The sequence below is a fragment of the Chenopodium quinoa genome, unplaced genomic scaffold (assembly GCF_001683475.1).
Source record: "Chenopodium quinoa cultivar QQ74 unplaced genomic scaffold, ASM168347v1, whole genome shotgun sequence".
Lineage (NCBI taxonomy): Eukaryota > Viridiplantae > Streptophyta > Magnoliopsida > Caryophyllales > Amaranthaceae > Chenopodium > Chenopodium quinoa.
The window spans coordinates 3,859,702-3,879,144 of NW_018745675.1; the positions used below are offsets into that span (position 1 = coordinate 3,859,702).

At 32.7% G+C, this 19,443-nt stretch overlaps 1 protein-coding gene across 1 annotated transcript; it reads right to left on the reverse strand.

Moving 5' to 3' along the window:
- Nucleotides 1–1,236: 1,236 nt before the first annotated feature.
- LOC110717228 lies at nt 1,237–1,746 on the reverse strand. The gene has a single exon (XM_021895881.1). It carries the CDS (start codon nt 1,744–1,746, stop codon nt 1,237–1,239), a length of 510 nt encoding a protein of 169 aa, XP_021751573.1.
- Nucleotides 1,747–19,443: the final 17,697 nt, after the last annotated feature.

Sequence of the window (19,443 nt, forward strand, 5' to 3'; positions counted from 1 at the left end):
TTTCAACACAATATTTCAAAACTCGAGATAAAGCATGAATACATCTATCAAATGAATCACCAAACACAGTAAAATTATCCATAAACAATTCCATAACTTGTTGAATCAAATCAGAAAATATACTCATCATGCATCTTTAAAAAGTTCCAAGAGCATTGCATAAACCAAAAGGCATTCTTCTAAAAGAAAAAGTACCAAAAGGACAAGTAAAAGTGGTTTTATCTTGGTCTTCAAGAACAATGGGTACTTGTGTATAACCAGAATATTCATCATGAAAACAGAAAAAGGATTGTCCAGCAAGCTTTTCTAACATCTGATCAATAAATGGAAGGGGAAAATGGTCTTGTCTAGTAGCTTGATTAAGCTTCCTATAGTCAATACAAACTCTCCATCCATTAGATACTCTAGTAGGGACAAGTTCTCCTTTATTATTCTCTACAACAGTTATTCCACTCTTTTTATGTACCACATGAATTGGACTTACCCATTGGGAATCAAAAATAGGGTAGATCCCCCCTGCATCTAACCACTTTAAAATTTCCTTTTTAACTACTTCCATCATTGAAGGATTTGATCTACGTTGAGCCTCTCTAGTTGGTTTAGCGTCTTTTTCAAGAAAAAATTTATGCATGCACATGGCGGGACTAATGCCTTTTATGTCAACTAAAGTTCATCCTAATGCTTGTGATTTTTAAGCAAATCAATAACCAGGTCTCTTGAGATTCATTTAAAGAACTTGAAATAATCATAGGTAGAGTCTCATTATCACCCAAATAAGCATACTTCAAATTAGAGGGAAGGGGTTTCAATTCTAATTCAGGTGGCTTAACAATAGAAGGAATCAATTTAGTCACAACAAAAGGTAAAGACTTTCTGCATCCATCAGAACATCAGGTTCAATCACATCAGACGAAATTACAAAAGATTTTCTTAAAATCACCAAACACACCATTTTCAAACAAATTTTCACACCACTCATCAAAAACATCCTGAGCCATCCAATCACATGCATCAAATGAATCTATAGAACTAACATTGATGATATCATTAGGGTATTTCATAGCATCAAATATGTTGAAATTAATCATTTCTCCATCAAATTCCATTGTCAAATTACCTTCATGAACATCAATTTTAGTTTTGGAAGTCTTTAGCAAAGGTCGACCCAACAATAAAGGAACACTATTAGATCTATCACCCATATCAAGCACATAAAAATCAGCAGGAAAAACTAGTTCATTCACTTGAACAACCATCTTCCAAAACTCCCATAGGAAATGCATTAGATCTATCAGCTAATTGGATAACAACATTAGTTTTAGACAAAGTACCCACATTCAAAGTATCATATACAGATTTAGGCATGACATTGATTGAAGCACCTAAGTCTAGCATGCATCTTTCAAAAATAGAATTACCAAATTTACATGGAATAGAAAACATGCCAGGATCCTTACATATAGGGGGAAATTTCTTTTGAATTACAGCTGAAATATTTTCCCCCATACTCACCTTTTTAGAAGAGCGAAATTGTCTTTTATTAGTGCGTGGTACTTGCTTAATTTCATTAAGAAGAGGAATATTAACTTTAACTTTTCTAAAAGTCTCAAGAATTTCATTGTCCATAGCTTCTTTCATAGCATTAGCAAATCGAAAAAGGAAAGGGGGAACATCTTTAAAACGAGAAACACCAAAATTCACATCAGAATTACCCTTCCCTACAGGTTCTTTCTCACTCTTTATCATGTTTTTCCTTACTCTCACCAACTGCATCCTTAGGTCTGACTTCTACCTCTTTTTCTACTTCTCTAATCTTTATTTTAGGTTCCTTTAACTCTTTACTGATCCTAAGTGTTACAACTTTAGCATGTTCATTTGGATTGGCAAGTGTTTGAGAAGGAAGCTTATTCGAAAGTTGAGATTCCAACTTACTAAGAGAAGTGCTAATTTGACCTATTTGAGTATCAATGTAATGTAGGTGAGTGTTAGTTTTCTTTTGATAGTAACCACCATGATCATGAACCTATCCTATTTGGTTTGCTAACTGTTTCACCAAATCTTCTAATGAAGGGTTAGCAGGTTTAGGTGGTGGGTTTTGTTGACCAAGTTGCTTAAATTAATTAAACTGTTGAAATTATGGTCGATTTCCATACCTAAGATTATGGTGGTCTTTCCAACCTTCATTATAAGTTTGTGAGAAAGGATCATACTTCCTATTTTGTTGACCAGAAAAACTCCCTAAAGCATTAACATCTTCACTCTGTAAAGTTGGACATTCATCAGTTGCATGAGAAAAATCAGAACAAATACCACTGACTCTAGCTTTAGACTCATTACCAGGAACAATCTTTGACACTAAGGTGGTCAAGGCAGCAATCTGTTGTGCGTTTTCCTGTAATTGATTTTTAATTCCACTTAAGTCCACATCATTAACTCTTCCAACATCATTCCTCCTACTATGTTGTTGAGTGTTTTGTGTCATATTAGAAATTAGAGTTTTAGCTTGAGATGGTGTTTTATCAACTAAGGCACCCCCTCTAGCAGCATCAATCATTCCTCTATCACTAGACAACAATCCCTCATAGAAGTATTGAATTAGGAGTTAGTCACTAATCTGATGTTGTGGACATGAAGCACATAACCTTTTAAAGCGTTCCTAATACTCATAAAGTGACTTATTAGCATGTTGTCTAATACCAAAAATCTCTTTTCTAATGAATCCAACATGACTTGCGGGAAAGAATTTTTCAAGAAAAGCTTTTTGGATAGCCTCCCAAGTCGTGATTGATCAAGAAGAAAGAGAATACAACCAATCTTTAGCTATATCATGCAAAGAAAATGGAAAAGCATGCATTCGAATGTGATCTTGTTCAATTCCTTCAGGTTTCATAGTGGAACACACAATAATAAATTCTTTTAAGTGTCTATGCGGATCCTCACCTGCGCTCCCATAAAATTTAGGGAGAAGATTAAGAAAACCTGAATTGAGCTTCAATGGTTTTTTCCAGAGTAGGGAAGACAATACACAGGGGTTCATCCTCCAGCTTAGGAGCTCCTAGTTCCTTCAATGTTCGTTCGCCCATGAAAGTGTATGTGATAGGTAATGGATCTTCTACTTCAAGTTCAGGTTCTGCACTAAAAATTTGAAGTAACTTCTATGGTTCTTCCTCGTTTAAGAAGCCTACATATGCTTTTATGCGCTGAAGTCGTGCTTCTGTATCGTACGCATACATGCACCTATAAAGAAAACTGAAAACTAATGAGGAATTTCCTAAAATACTATCACATAAGGTCAATATTTATGTACTGGTCAGAACTCAATCATAAGCTTGTAACTAGGCAAGATTACAACTTTAGCAGTTCTGAAGTAATGAGATCTGGTATTCAGATAAGAAATTTTATATTTCATGTATTTGGCAGTAAGTATACTAAATTTTCAGTAGCAAATCAGCAATTCAGCATCTAACAAGTAATGATATGAACTAGATAGTAGTCCAACAGACTGGCAGAAATGGTTCTCCTGTATTTAGGATTAGTCGTACCAATACTCATGCACCTTTATATCAAAATTCAACATATAAAGCTAGCTAATTCTCAATATTATGCTGCCAGACTGTTCACTGAATGATTCACATCAGAACCTTAGATTTTCATTAATATAGTAGCCCAAAACAGCATATAGATGGACACAAACTCGCTTAAATTTATTCTGCCAGGGACTTCTAGAACATTTATGTAGCATACTTGTTTCAATTTTTTTAGTTCTTTTATCAGAGTTATCACACCAGATTAATGCTTGCAAAAATAAATGTTGGGCCCGAGAACAAACAATACATTATAAGCACTCTATTGAAAATACAAATTACAGAAAAATTACAGCCACAAAAAAAAAAAAAATAAATAAATAAATAAATAAATAAATTATTAGAGCAAATGCATATAAACCGCATAATATTGTTACCAAAACACTGTGGAACTTATTACCAGAATCAGCAAGGTATATAAGAATTCAGCAAATAATATATGGTAAAATTAAGTAGCTCAATTGTGAGTGCTAATCTAAAACAATCAACCCATACATAGTGTAAGCAACCCCACTAGCTACCATTAGTCTATTCATTTGAATGTTAATTCGACCTTGGACACATATCTCTTAGCATCTGTCAGTAAATATCACTTATAAAATTAATTAAGCACATGCTTCTTTGAATTATAATTCTCACAATAATAGCAGCAACAAGTCATTCTTCTTGCGTAACGTGATGAATCAAGCTAGAATGATAAAGCAAAAGACATAAGGTAGCTTTCAAGCTTGTGCAGATAAAATTATTTATAATAGTGTCTTTAAACATATATCACTTGTCATAGTTCTAAAGTCATGAAACATATTCTGACGAAACTTATACTGTATACAGATTGAAACAGGATGGGAATGTCAAATTTCCTTCAATGTGGCAAAAGAAGATTTGAGTTGCCGCATAGAACAAGAACGAGAAAAAAAAAATAAAAAATCATTTAAAGTGGACTAATATGTACCGTGGGTGAGAGCTGTTATATTGCAAAAGTAGTACATTGATTAAGGTAGCACTTAACATTAGTCAACTTATTAAAGGATTATTACAGCACACTCACATATATTCTAATATAAAGATAATTTTACAGGCAATATTAGTATTCACAGATTAACAAGTAAACATAAATGAGTAAAACCTTGAATTTTAATTATAAAAAAAAATCTCAACGGCACCAAAATTTGATACGAGTCGTTTACCACACCAAATTAATAAATTAAATACCTAACTTAGATATTCAAAAATATTAACAACTAGTAAAAAGGGTAAGTAAGGAGATTAATTAACTCTATAAACTCAAAGTCAACTCGAAAAGTAAACTATATACACATAAAGAATACTATATATACTATATACATGAGAATGGGAGGTTTAACTTGAACGAGCAACTAAACTAAAAAAAGAATTAAATAATAATCTAATAATCACAAGTGATGACACACTTAACCAATTCCATTCATAACTTTACTCACACCAAACTATTGATAATAATAATTGACCGACTCTGCTAAATTACTCAAGTTAACGAATGGACTAACTGTAGAGACTTTAGTAACAAAAACTCCCTATCTCCATTACTTGAAACCAATTCTAAACTAAACTGAAATTGACTCTAAACCGTCTAATTAACACATATATATCGCAACTTGCATGAGTTAGAATCGGAAGCATTAACAACTAGGAGACCTCATTAGTCTTAATTAAACTAATCAAATAAATGTCAGATTATTTAGATTGAATTTTCTCTTTAATTTAAATCAAACCGTAATCGCACACTTGATATAAAATTAGGGACTACTTTACTATACGATTTAAACTAAGCTAAACCATATAGATAGCAATAATTCACAACTAATAACATGAAAGATAACAATCAATGCCAAATTGCAAATTTGATAATCAAGAACAAGCAAATTTCAAATACCCATTAAATCGAAAAAAACACATAAATCAGAAATCAATTATAATACCAATAATCCAATAAAAGTATTTTATCAAATTAGCAAAGAACATAAAATAAATTAGTAATATGGAACAAATTAATAAGAGGAAGACTTATGAAGTATACTCCCAAGAACACCCGAATAAACCCTGCTTCGACCCCGCAATTCACCTTCGTTCATGTTCTGCCTTGGATTTGAGAATAAGCTGCCCTCCAATGGCTATCTCCTCTTCACCAATTGCCCAATTACGGACTCACTCGAACTATCTCACTCACTACTAGAAAAGAGGCCATTTCCGACGGCAAAATTCCGTCGGAAACACCCTAAATTCCGTCGAAAAACACTGTTCCAACGGAAATTCCGTCGGAACTGGTTGTCGGAACACCCTTTGTAAGTAAAATGGCCAATTCCGTCGGAAAAAACTGTTCCGACAGAAATTCCGTCGGAAACCGCATTAAAAAAAATAAAAATAAAAACCCCGGCACCACCCCAACTACCCTACCCAGCCACCACCTCACCAGGCCAGCCACACCTGCACCCACACCACACCACTCACCAAACCAGCCCACAACACCCACACCACACCACCCACCAAACCAGCCCACACCACACCACACAGCAAACCACCCACCAAACCAGCCCACAGCAACCCACACCCACGCTCCTAACCCACACCCAAGCCCCTAACCCACTGCCGGCCCAGCCTAACCACCACTTAGAACCCCCCCCCCCCACCAAGACAACCACCCAGAACCCACCCACCACCCTCATCCTAACCTGAAAAACATAAAATCAACCCAAATTTGTAAAAAAAATCAACAAAAATCAACCCAAATTTAAAAAAAAATCAATAAAATAATCAACCAAAATTCGAACAAAAAAAAAATCAAACTAAATTCGTACAACACATCAACAACAAAACCAAACCAAATTCGTACATAAAATCAAACAAAAAAAATATTAATAACACAAAAGCATACCTTAAAATCCAAATTGAATTCGAATTTGGTTTATTAAAACCAAATTTGACCATGAAAAACTCTAGATCTAGACTTTTTCATGGTCAAATTTGACCAAAAAACCCATTCATACCTTCACCAAGACCACTCACCGTCACACCATCCGCCGGAATACGCCGGAAAAGCATTAGGCGTATAGAGGAAGGAGAAAGAGAAGGAAGGAGAAGAGAGAGAAAGGGCCGAGGAAGGAGAATGGCCGAGGAAGGAAAAAGAAAAGAGAAGGAAGGAGAAAGAGAGGCGTGGAGGAGAGGAGAGAGAAAACCAAAATGTTAGGGGTGGGAGGGGAAACCGGATTTTGTAGGGTTTTGTAGTGTTTTTTAGGTTTGTTTTTTTTTATTATTATTTAATTGAATTCCGACGGAATTTATTTCCGTAGGAAACATAATGTTCCGACGGATAATTCCCTCGGAACGTTCCGACGGATTTTATTTCCGTCGCGTGATTAAGTTTCCGACGGAAAATTCCGTCGGAATACCCGTAAATTCGAACGGATTTGTATTCCGTAGAAATTCCGTCGGAAATTTACGACAGATTTTAATTCCGTCGGAAATTTCCGACAGATTTCATGTCCGTCGGAGCTAGTCCGTTGTAAATTGACCTATTTCTAGTAGTGACTCTTTGTATAATTTTTGGCTAAGTTGTGTAGTTTTGAGAAGAATTAATGTGGATTTTTATACACCAAAAACGACCTAAATTTTCTTGTTTTGAGAAGATAAAATTGTAGAATAAGATAAAGATTCATCTTCTCTATCTCTTGCCCTGAATTTCGGATGAATTTGGTTGAAGATGAATCTGACCACTTTTGTTCTTCTTAGAGTTCCTTGTTCACGACTAAATGCCTAACTTTCTTCTTACCTTCTTTTCTTTCTTTATCTTTGATGATAGCATGTGAGTCTTTGAGTAGCAAAACAAGTGGGCCTCCTTCTAGTTATTGATAAACTGATTTATTTTCGTCTAATTTTTGTACAAAAAAAACATAACATGATATTAAGTAGTAATTATTATAAAAATAGCTATAAAATAAAATACAAGCATAAACTAAAAACTAAATTATTAAAGTGAATAATTTCATAAAATAACTAATAAAAAGTGATTGTAGGACTAATATTAGGGATAAAAATATGGTAGATTATGCACTTATCAATATATATATATATATATATATATATATATATATATACATATATATAGGGTCGGGATCCGATGAGAACCACCTTCTATGTGAGAACTCATCCCATATGTGAGAACAAATCTCAGCCATTAAATTGTACTAAATCGAACGGCTGTGATTAATCACATAAACCTCCTACAAACCACTTAATTGTCTTCTCTCTCTACCCAGTTAACTAACTTCTCTCCACCACGAAGATTCATCAATGGTGACTGATTAATCCATTTGAAGGTTTGACAATTTTGATTTCATCTTCTTCTTCACAAGTATGAATAACTTCGATTAAAGAATATGAAGGCTCGATAATTATCAAGGTTTGTTCAACTTTTCAATTTTCGTTGTTGTCTATGATTTAATTTGAATTTTAAATCAAGATTGTGCGATTTTGATTACAATAATTTGGGTTTCACATTTTTTAATTTCAATTTTAGTATTCTGGAAATTTTTGAATAAGAATGTTCTTAATTTTGGTTATCCGAGTTTGACATTCTAATTTTTGCTCGATTTTTTTAATTTGAGTGTTCTCAATTTAGGATTTTCGTTAAAATTTTCAATAGGAGTTTCAATTTTTCCTGTAGACAAGATCCTTGACACCATCGAGGAGGTTGCGGACGAGCTGGACTTGCAGGTCCTCATAAGGAAGAAGTATGGTATCGAAGACTTGCTTGGGCCTAAGGGTGATTTCATTGCCATGGTAGAGATTGATCAACTAACTGAACAATTGGTAATTATCAATGAGTTTGTTTTGAATATCCAGATAGTGCATACAATGTGTTTGATAAAATGCTTGGTAATTTGAGGAATGCTATCACATGGAATTGAACAAGGGACTATTAATGCTAATCAAATGATTACTCGGCTTAAGGAGAATGTAGTTGGTAGAATTAGATGTTTTCCATGTAAAATGAGTGCTAAAAACAGAAGTTGGTTTGATAATATGTGATGTATAAGTTTCTTTAGCTGCTTGTTTTGATAATATGTGATGAGCAACGATAATAAGTTAGTTTCTCATTTGTCAAATGAGCAAATAATTAGTTGCTCATTTGTCAAATGAGCAAATAATTAGTTTCTCATTTGTCAAATGAGCAAATACTTAGTTGCTAATTTCACAAATGAGCATTGAGTTATTTGCTCATTTGACAAATGAGCATTGAGTTATTTTCTCATTTGACAAATGAACATTGAATTATTTGCTCATTTGACAAAAGATCAAAGAATTGTTTGCTTATTTCACAAATGAGCATTGTGTTCTTTGGTCTGCTTGCCTATGCACAAGCCCCACCACCTTCTTCTTGGTCTATTTTCTGCACACCAACCACACTCCTTTCTTCCACTTCCCTCCACAAACCTATCCCCCTTGCCCCCTCATCTTTTTGCTTGCAGTTCTGATTTTAGAAACTGATTTCAGTTCTAATTTTAGATTATGAAATTATTGTGTGTGTGTGTGTGTGTGTGTGTCTGTGTATGAGTGTAAGAGTGTATGTGTAAGTGTGTGTTTTTGCTCTGGCCGTGTACATTCTTATTTAAGAATCTCATTTCAGTTCTAATTATTGAGAGTGTGTGTGTAAGTGTGTTTAAGGGGGTGCATATTCACTTCTTACTAATTTACTTGATAATATTAGTAGTTGTGTTGGGTGAGCATGTGTTGGGTAATTTGTGAGCTATGGTGGCTATTGTAGTAATAATGGATGCATTTTAGTTTCTACATTTTATTGTTTTCCTATGCTTCTATGGGAGGGCGTTGATCTATATCGAAAACTTATTAACTCAAGTGGTAGAGCATTATGCAAATGCATAGATGATGTAGGTTCGAATCCTACATAGGTTGTATTTATAAATAACTATATTAAAAAAAGCTTCAAAAAAAACTTGATCATCTCTCCTTTTCTGCTCAACTATATTGTTGTTCAATTCTTATACATGTCTTATAATTGTAATATGATTTATGCAATGTCCGAAATTTTTAGCACGAATTAGCCTAGGCAACTTCCTTTTGATCAAATAATAGGTGTTCCTTTTCCAGCTCTTCAAACTTTTGTAAGTTATAAGTTAATCATTCTTCCTGCTGTATACATACTTGCAGTACTTCTGCTTCTGATGCCAAGCTACACAAGAATGTCGCAGTTAGCATTGTTGTAATTAATAATTGATCGCAACACTCATGTGGGAAAGGAACAAGAAATAACAGTGACGATTGCAGTTCAAGATGTTTATAGAGACAACAGTGGGTGTCTTTTGTATTGTTTTCCCAATAGCCAAAAGAAATAAATTTCATTAACTACTCAAAATTTTCAAACTCTGCATTTTCACACTACTCTACATGCTAATTGAGTGTAGTTTTCTCATTTCTTTGCTCACACTACAAACTTGTGTCTCCACATTACATAAATAAACCTACGTGGGATTCGATCCCACATCTTTTGTGCATTTGCACAGTGCTCTACCCTTGAGCTAGTAGGCTAACGTATTTAAAACATTTAAACACACTCACAAATGAGCATTAATTTGATAAAATGAGTAAGAATCATTTGCTCATTTGACAAATGAGCATTAAATAGTTTGCTCATTTGACATGAGATCATTGAATTTTTTTGCTCATTTGATAAATGAGCAAAAAATTATTTGCTCATTTGACAAATGAACAAAAAATTATTTAATGCTCATTTTAAATGAGCAAAAAATTATTTGCTCATTTGATAAATGAGCAAAAAATTATTTGCACATTTTATCAATATAAAATTTGTTTCCTAATATCAAATGCATGAGAAACATTATCATGTAATTCAAAGAGGACAGACAAAAGCAGCGAGAGAAGCAGAAAAATAAACTAAAATCCTGCACAGTTACAAGATAACATACTTTGAACATACCAAGATAAAGTTCCAAAATAGCTTGTTCTATCTCAAGAATCAACAGTAGAAACCATTTGCCTACAATACATATAATTTTATGTAGTTATGATGGTGACTACATATATATAATATCTCCTTTATAATTTTATAGGAGACAACAAAACAGAACAGTTTTCATAATTTTTTAAGTTAAAAATATCTAAACAACCTAGCTAGACAACTCCGGTCATATCAGTAAGACGGTAAAGCTACCACCTGATTTTTACTATGAACAGATAAATATAAAAATACACAGCAGATGTGAATTGCCAAAGCAATAACCAGTAGCTATTGACCAGTGACTCATCCTTCACAAGAGCTTCCTTGCTATGACTGATTTTTTTTTTTTCTTTTTAGGTTGGGGGAGGAAGAGGAGGGAAATATTGATACAGCCTTGCCCTCATGGATGCAGAAAGGCAATTCTGTTAAGCTAATACTTGCAGGATTTCAAAATTTAATTCAAATAATTGCTAATATAATCAAAATTGAAAATAGAAGCAACAAATAAAAAAAACAACTTTACCTCGATGTTTTTTATTCCAAAAAGCTACATTAATAGTCCGATATTGAATTAGGCGTGATAAAACATCAAGGTATTAAAGTCAAACATCTTTATTACCTGAGTCTTTTCTCTGTATCGCAAGTAACAAGAGCATAAGGATCTGATGTGCCATTCACATTTCCAGCGATAAGATTCTTTAGAAAAACATTACAAACTTAGAAAAGGACAAAAACATTGCTACGATCAAAATTGAGGTTTAGGTACCAAGTGAAAAGCAGGGAATACCCAAAATTGAAGAAGCAAAGAGAGAAAGGGAACAAGAAAAGCATCACTTATCACAGTTTAATTGGTTCTACAATTCACAAATTATGTTATCACTAAACATAACTTAAAAGTTTACTTTAGAAAAACAAAGCAAACCCTTTCCCCTTATTCATGGTTCTCTCAATCATAAAGACTTATAACTCACTCCATTCAAATGTGATATCTTCCATGATTTCAGTATATCACTTAGCATCACGCTACACTGTTTTCTTAATTTCTTCATTCTTATATGGAAACATGTATGCGCGTAACTTTAATTCATTCTCTGTCATTTGACAAATTATTTGCTCATTTTGACATTATTTGCTCATTTTTGAAAAATTAGTAAAGAATAAATATTAATTTTTGAGAAAATGAGCCAAAATTATCTGCTCATTTAGCAAATGAGCAAATAGTTAGTTGCTCATTTGTCAAATGAGCAAATAGTTAGTTGCTCATTTGTCAAATGAGCAAATACTTTTTTGTTAATTTAAAAATGAGCAAAAACTTAATTGCTCATTTGTCAAATGAGCAAATAGTTGGCTGCTCATTTCTCAAATGAGCAAATAGTTGGTTGCTCATTTCTCAAATGAGCAAATAGTTAGTTGCTCATTTTTCAAATGAGCAAACATTTCTTTAATCATTCATTAAATCAACAAGCATTTATTTGCTCATTTGTGAAATGAGAAAACATTAGTTTGCTCATTTGTCAAATGAGAAAATAATTAGTTACACATTTGTAAAATAAGCAAATATTTCTTTGATCATTTTGGAAATGAGCAATAAATTTTTTGCTCATTTAGCAAATGAGCAAATAGCTAGTTGCACATTTGTAACAAATATATGTCCTTTAGAATGGTAACATATGTAATCTACAGACATCACAAGGAGACAAATTATCCAACAAGGCATACATAAGGGACACTGGGATAGGAGCATCAACAGATTAACTAATAGCAGCCCACATCCAATAACCATGATACTATAATTTTTAATTCAGTAGTTCCAGGTATGAGTGAATAAGGCTCAACTCTAATATATCCTTCGCAGAATAAGTGAAAAGATGATTCACACTGAAGTAGCTGAACGAATAAACTTCAGACAAGAATGAATTCTCAATTTTTAAAAGGAAGTAGTAGATATCATTCATATGAAATCAGTAAATTATAATTTTCTGTATACTTTGTATGCATCCGTAATTCCGTAACCAATTCTTGTAGCTCAAAAGCTTATAAGGGGGATAGTAGCAAAGGCAAGTGCCTAAATTGGAAATTGTTTTGGTTCAGCAAAGCCGATTAAAAGCGTTGTAATAGTCACCATATATGACAGTAATGTTCTTATAATCTTGGTTCAGCAATTGAAGTCTCTTTTGTAGCTCATCATTGTGATAGGATGACAAGTTGTTTAAGAGACGCAATTTTCTGTTGGTTATAGAGTTCTTGGCTTGACATGCTGTGCTATAGGCAGGGAAATGGCTTAAAGGAAAGGTTCCCGGTACAATTATCTTGGTAGCACCACTTTGGATGACCCTCTTAACAACATACCATGATACTAATTTAATACTTTGAAATAACATAATTGCATAAAAATTCAGAAAAAATGCATAAAAACAAGAGACCGGGATTAATGTTTCATTGTTAGGAGAACAAACATACTCTAATGCCTTCAATAATCGCTTGGACAACATCAAAAACCATTCCATTGACATCCTTCATCGTTTTTCCCTGTGGCAATGCATAGTAATAGTCATTGCTTCCTATTTCCCCAACTACAAATAGGGAATTCATGAGCTTTTCTGCACAATCTGTTCAACAATTTCAATTAGATTAGTGTTATCAGATGCTAGTCAAGTGTGTATGCATGGCATGGTCACCTTATATGTTCCGAGAAATTTGTAGTTCATTGAGTTTAGATAAGGGGTCTATAAGTTCAGACAAGGGAATTTTAGGGGAAAAGAACGAGACCTGGCCTAATTGTATATTAGCCATCATAATAAGTGAATTTGGAACGTAAATGACCATATACCTTGGTCACTATAGCAAATGGAGTTGAAGTGCGACCACATCCAATCAAGCTCTACGCTGTAAGAGCTATTTGTGACAGAATTTACTATATTTTTATCTGCAAGAAACTCTGCAGGGATTTCTGTGGCACTAGCAACCACAAAATTTACTCCATGTATGAAATCTGCATGTCTTTTTAAGTATGGATTCAAGTGCGGAATGTCCAATGCCTTTGTTGATCATAAATCATGATCACCAAAAGAAGTGGGAAAAAAATCTATAAAATAGCCATAATTCAAAGACATTAATGAAATCAGACATTCAAAGGCTGTTTTCTGAGCTAGACAAATTAAAACTCAGAATTCTTTGAACAGAAAAAGTAGACGAAATAAGTAAATTAACTTGAAACCCTACAATTCCATTCCATTTCACACCCACATTCAGATCCAACACCAGAAAACAAAAACACAAAAAAAATCAGTGAGGCATTTCGTTGAATACCCTGTAAGAAGTCACAATTCTGAGCTTCGTTGCATACAACATCAAGAACATAATCAATCAATCACCCACATCACAAAAAGATTCAAACAACAAAATTCAATAAATTCATAATCAAATTAATGAAATTGAAAAACAAAGATAAAAACAGAAACCTCCAGAATTCTTCAACAATAGAGAAAGTATAAATGGGTCGAATAGAGCTACCCTAACCAGCTTGTTTTGATTTAGCAGTATGATTATCGAACCAAAAAGTCCAAGCATTCTCAAGAGGATGAGTTGTTGCGATTGATTTGCTGGGTTTTTCGGCGTTTGAGTTATCGTCTATAATCTCGCCTTTCTCCAAATCATCATCGTCTTTTCTTTGGTCTTCAATCTCAGTTGCCGCCATTGATTTCTCAAGCTCTTCTACTGCCAATAATTGCTTCTCTCTCTAAAATCTTTCAAAATTGTTGAGATTTTCGATTTTATGAGGAAGGATGAACTTGAACGAGGAGAGAGAAAATTGTGCGTGAAAGAGGAAGGAGGAGAGAGAAAAAACGCATTTGACCGGGATTAATTGTGTTCGTTGGATGTAATTGATCCAACGGTTATAATGAGTCCTCACATATAAAAAGGGTTCTCACATAAGGGATGTGGTCTCATATGATCCCATTTCTATATGTATGTATATATATATATATATATATATATATATATATATATATATGTACATACATATATATATATATATATATATATATATATATATATATGTACATACATATATATATATATATGTACATACATATATATATATATATGTACATACATATATATATATATGTACATATATATATATATTTATTTATGTACATATATATATATATATGTATGTATATGTAGAAATAGGATCATATGAGACCACCCCCCTTATGTGAGAACCCTATTATATGTGAGGACATATTACAACCATTGGATTAATTGCATCCAATGGCTACAATTTATCCCAATCAAATGTAATGTCAAATACAAACTTCCAGCGCTTTCTCTCTCCTCCATTCGACGCTCCATTTTTCTTCCTCCTTCAATTTCTCTGCTCCCTTCTTACTACTCTCTTCCTTTGCTTTGATTCTTCATCAATTCTGCTTCTAACTTCATTGGTTCTTTGTCAAGGTAATTTTCGTTGATTTTAGTTTGATTACTTAATGTTTTTGTCAATTTTTTTGCAATTTTTAGCCATTTTCGTGCGATTTTTGGGGATTTTCGAACTTATTAGTTGATTTTAGTTTTAATTTTGCTTTATTTGTTAATTTAGGGTTCTTTATAGTGTAATTTGAACTTTTATTTATAATTTCTGAGGTTATGAATGGTTATAGAGATTGATTTTGTAAATATTGGTACTTGCAGTTCACTAATTTGTGCTTAAATTTTGATGCACACTAAGTGTTTGACAATATTCCCCAATGAATCCTATTTTTTTTATCAATTTCAAATGTAGTACATATTTAATTGATGATCTTCTTATTTAATATTTCCTAAGATTGTATTGAGTCTCGGCTTAGATCCTATGACCAATAACGTTGTATAAGAATTGAAAATCGAACCTAGCAGAGTTGTCTCAAGACTGATTTTGTTTTGGTGGGTATGGATGTGTGATTCTGGTGCGAAACAAGATTGATGGACAATCTTATGCAGTGAAGAAAGTCAAGCTTAGTGTCAACTTGGAAATTCGATATGATGATGTTGTCAGGTATTGTGAATCTTTTGGTTGATTGAATAGTATTAATACCATAATCACACATCTAAAACTATAGTACATTAACAACTATTCTAATATTTTCTCAAACAATAAACTAGTTTACAGAAATAATATCATATAGTTTACTCTATCGTATACTCTAGCTTCTAGGTGTCGTGACATTTACATCATCAATTTCTACGGTTGTATTGACTGTGGGTTGTCTTACATGTGTCTTTAAGTTTTGTTTCCTATTGATGTATGAGGCTTGTTGTCCTCGTGGTGTCTCTAAACACTAGCTAGTTTGGGTGTTAATTTGACCTCAGATAGTTGGATGCAAATATGTCAAGAACATTTTTTTTCTGCTGTATGCTTGTTAATTTTGTGATTATAAGACTAGACTTGTCTGTAACCATTTAAGAATTTTCAAGCATGAAAGTGAGCTACATCAGACCGGTCACATTACAATCTAATTTGGTCTTCAAAGTAAACATGGGCATAATATTACAGTGTATTTTACTTTATTTAGTTAAATATCTTTTGTTTACCTAAATATCTAAATTGGATAACGGTTGAAAAGAGATTAGAAACCCAAGCCATTATTTCCTTGTCATATCACTCAGCTAATTCATTTGGAGCCTCAATATTTTGCTCATTTGTCAAATGAACAATTATTTTTTGCTCATTTGTCAAATGAGCAAAAAAATCAAATGCTCCTTTGTCAAATGAGTAAACTATTTAATGCTCATTTGTCAAATGAGCAAATGATTCTTGGTCATTTTGTCAAATTAATTATCATTTGTGAGTGTGTTTGAATGTTTTAAATACGTTAGCCTACTAGCTCAATGGTAGAGCATTGTGCACATGCACAAAAGATGTGGGTTCGAATCCCACGTAGGTTCATTTATGTAAAGTGGAGACACGAGTTTTATGAGAGTTTAATTGTAAAAGTTTATATAGTTATAAATCATTTCAAACTAGTTTTTTGCTCATATAATTTAGTACGAATTTAATTTGTTTTTTTTTTATTAATTTTGTTTTTTTATACAGATAACCTATGTAGGAATTGAACCTACATCCCCTATGCATTTGCATAGTGCTCTACCAATTGAGCTAATAGGTTTTATACTATATTTTAAATCATTTTCTATGTTATAAATTTTTAATCAGTTCATTTGATAAATCAACAAAGAATTGTTTACTCATTTGATAAAATGAACAAAGAATTATTGCTCATTTGATAAATGAGCAAAGATTTGTTTACTTGTCTAATAAATGAGAAAATAATTATGGGCTCAATTGATAAATGAGCAAATAATTGCTTGCTCATTTGACAAATGAGCAAGATTTTTTTGCTCATTTGACAAAATGAGCATAGAATAATTTGCTCATTTGAAAAAATAAGCAAACAATAATTTTCTCATTTGAAAAATGAGCAAATAATTGCTTGCTCATTTGATAAGTTTTTTTAATAGTCAACAATCATAGGTCACGATCAAGAAGTATTCACGAATTATATTTCTCTCCTCAGACTTATAGATTAGAAGAGACCAAGCATTCAATCCTAAACAATACACTAGAAAGAAACAATGCAAAACAAAACCATGATAGCATAAAATATGAATTATAAACCTTTATAACCTTAGTTCTGCTTAAAGCTCATAATTTGTCAACCATGATTTGACAATATGCATTTGACCCCTCTATAGAAGTTAAACAAATTTGCAGTAAGTTAGAAACTTAAATATTTTTCATATGATATATTTCATTTGCACAAAAGATTTACTTTAAGTGGGCTTCCTGATGGCTTTCCTGTATTGAAACTCTCCTGCCTTGCTACCACTAACTAGATATTTACCATCAGTGGACCATGCTATGCAGAGTACCAAAATTTTGTGTCCTATACAAGAAAAAACCAAATGAGCTTAATGATACTAATAAAGAAAGACATAAGCAAATAGGAGTATCAGACAAATGAAATACACACAAGCAAACAACACCATTATTAAGACACAAAAGCTCCCAATTCACTGAGCATTACTTCATTTACACATTCACAAACCTTTCTCCCCAAGTTTCCAAATTTTTGATAATAAAATCTTACTACTCATTTATCCTACACAAACATCTCTGTATAATGAACCGACAGACACAAGAACACAACATCATTAAGTTTTCTATGGTTGCATAATGTACATGTCATTTCCAAAGTTCATTTTCCGCATCAAAAGTATCCAAAGTAATACCTACGAACTCTTTTAAAACAAATCATTGATAATAGAGTACCAAGTCACAAAATTTCTAACAAGCATTTTATCAAACACCTTGTATGCACTATTAGGATATTCATAAGTGTCATAAAAATGCCCCAATAACCCCTTTTAAACCAAGTTTTAATTGCAACACAATTACAGAAACAGTCACCTCCATCTCACACGAACCAACAACAATAGCACATGTTCCATTTCTACAAAAATTAATTTTCGAATGACTTGACACCAAAACAAGAACATTCAATAGGAAATTTAACGAAAACTAACAAAGATTAACATGCAATATGAAAATGTTAACGAAAACCCTAAATTAAGAACAATCAAAGTCAAAAATCAAGCAAAAATTAGAATATCAAACTCGAATAACCAAAATTAAGAGCATTCATATTCGAAATTCCAGAACACAAAAATCGAATGTTAGAACATCAAATTAAAAATTATACTAAATTAAATTAAGATCACTCAATTTGAAAATTTTAACGAAAATATGAAAATAAAGAGCATGAAATTTGAAAATTACTAGCCAAAATTAAGAACATTACTTACTTGTTTATTGTTCAATGAAGCTTGTTGAATCTTGTTGTTACTGAAATCTGACATAAATTAAACGAATTTGTGTTCAAAATCCTTGAATCTCATTGAACTTGTGATTGGAGCTCATAAGTTCTTCCACTTAAGTTCTTCTGATGAGCAGTAAGTAGTTTTCTATAAAGGGGGAAAAGTTTGGTTTTATTACTATTTTGCCATTATAGAGGCGCATTTGATGTGAGCCGTTGATGACGTTTGATCTTAAGACCTAGAATTGTTCTCATATATTAGTAGTGTTCTCACATAAAGACCTGTTCTCACCGGATCCTGACCCTATATATGTATATATATGTATGTATGTATATATATGTATAGTCCAGAAGTGTATAGTCCATTTTCACAATCTCGCTCTTTGAGAGGCCTTGTAAATAATAAAGACATGTTCCTTATTGTAAATAGGGGGATATTCCCAGTCTTGTATTGTTACATCCCTTACTAAGAAGACCTAGCCGCCCGAGTGTTGCTGTTATAATCCCCATTTACGGCAGACGTTTGACAACATCAAAACGGACTAGTACTCAAACAAAAGAACTTACAATACTCATGGTCGAGGAAAGAGGTTCCGATAGCCATAATAAGAAATATAATTATGACGATTTTAAATCTCTTAAAGTATTCTCATAGGTCGATCCGGTATAGTTCTAAACAAACACCTATGCAAATGATTTATGACAATCATGTCCTTGTAGCACAAGAAACGGTGCTATAAATCATACTACACACTAATCTCAAGTGGTCATTAATCGTTCATCATTAAATGACCTTGATTAGGGATAATTTTCGATTAAAATATTCAATGTTCACTTAACATGTGTTTCTTTATCCAAGACATTGTCTTGATACCCTGTTTTGAATATTCTCAGAAATCGAATGGACTCATTATTTAATTCTAATCAATAATTAAATAGAAATGGAGTGATAATAATTTTGCAGAAAATTAAATTACTCCAAAAACGAATG

Bases quoted from the DNA above. Each gene is read 5' to 3' on its own strand.
- LOC110717228 (XM_021895881.1), bottom strand. From the start codon at position 1,746: ATGATAAAGAGTGAGAAAGAACCTGTAGGGAAGGGTAATTCTGATGTG.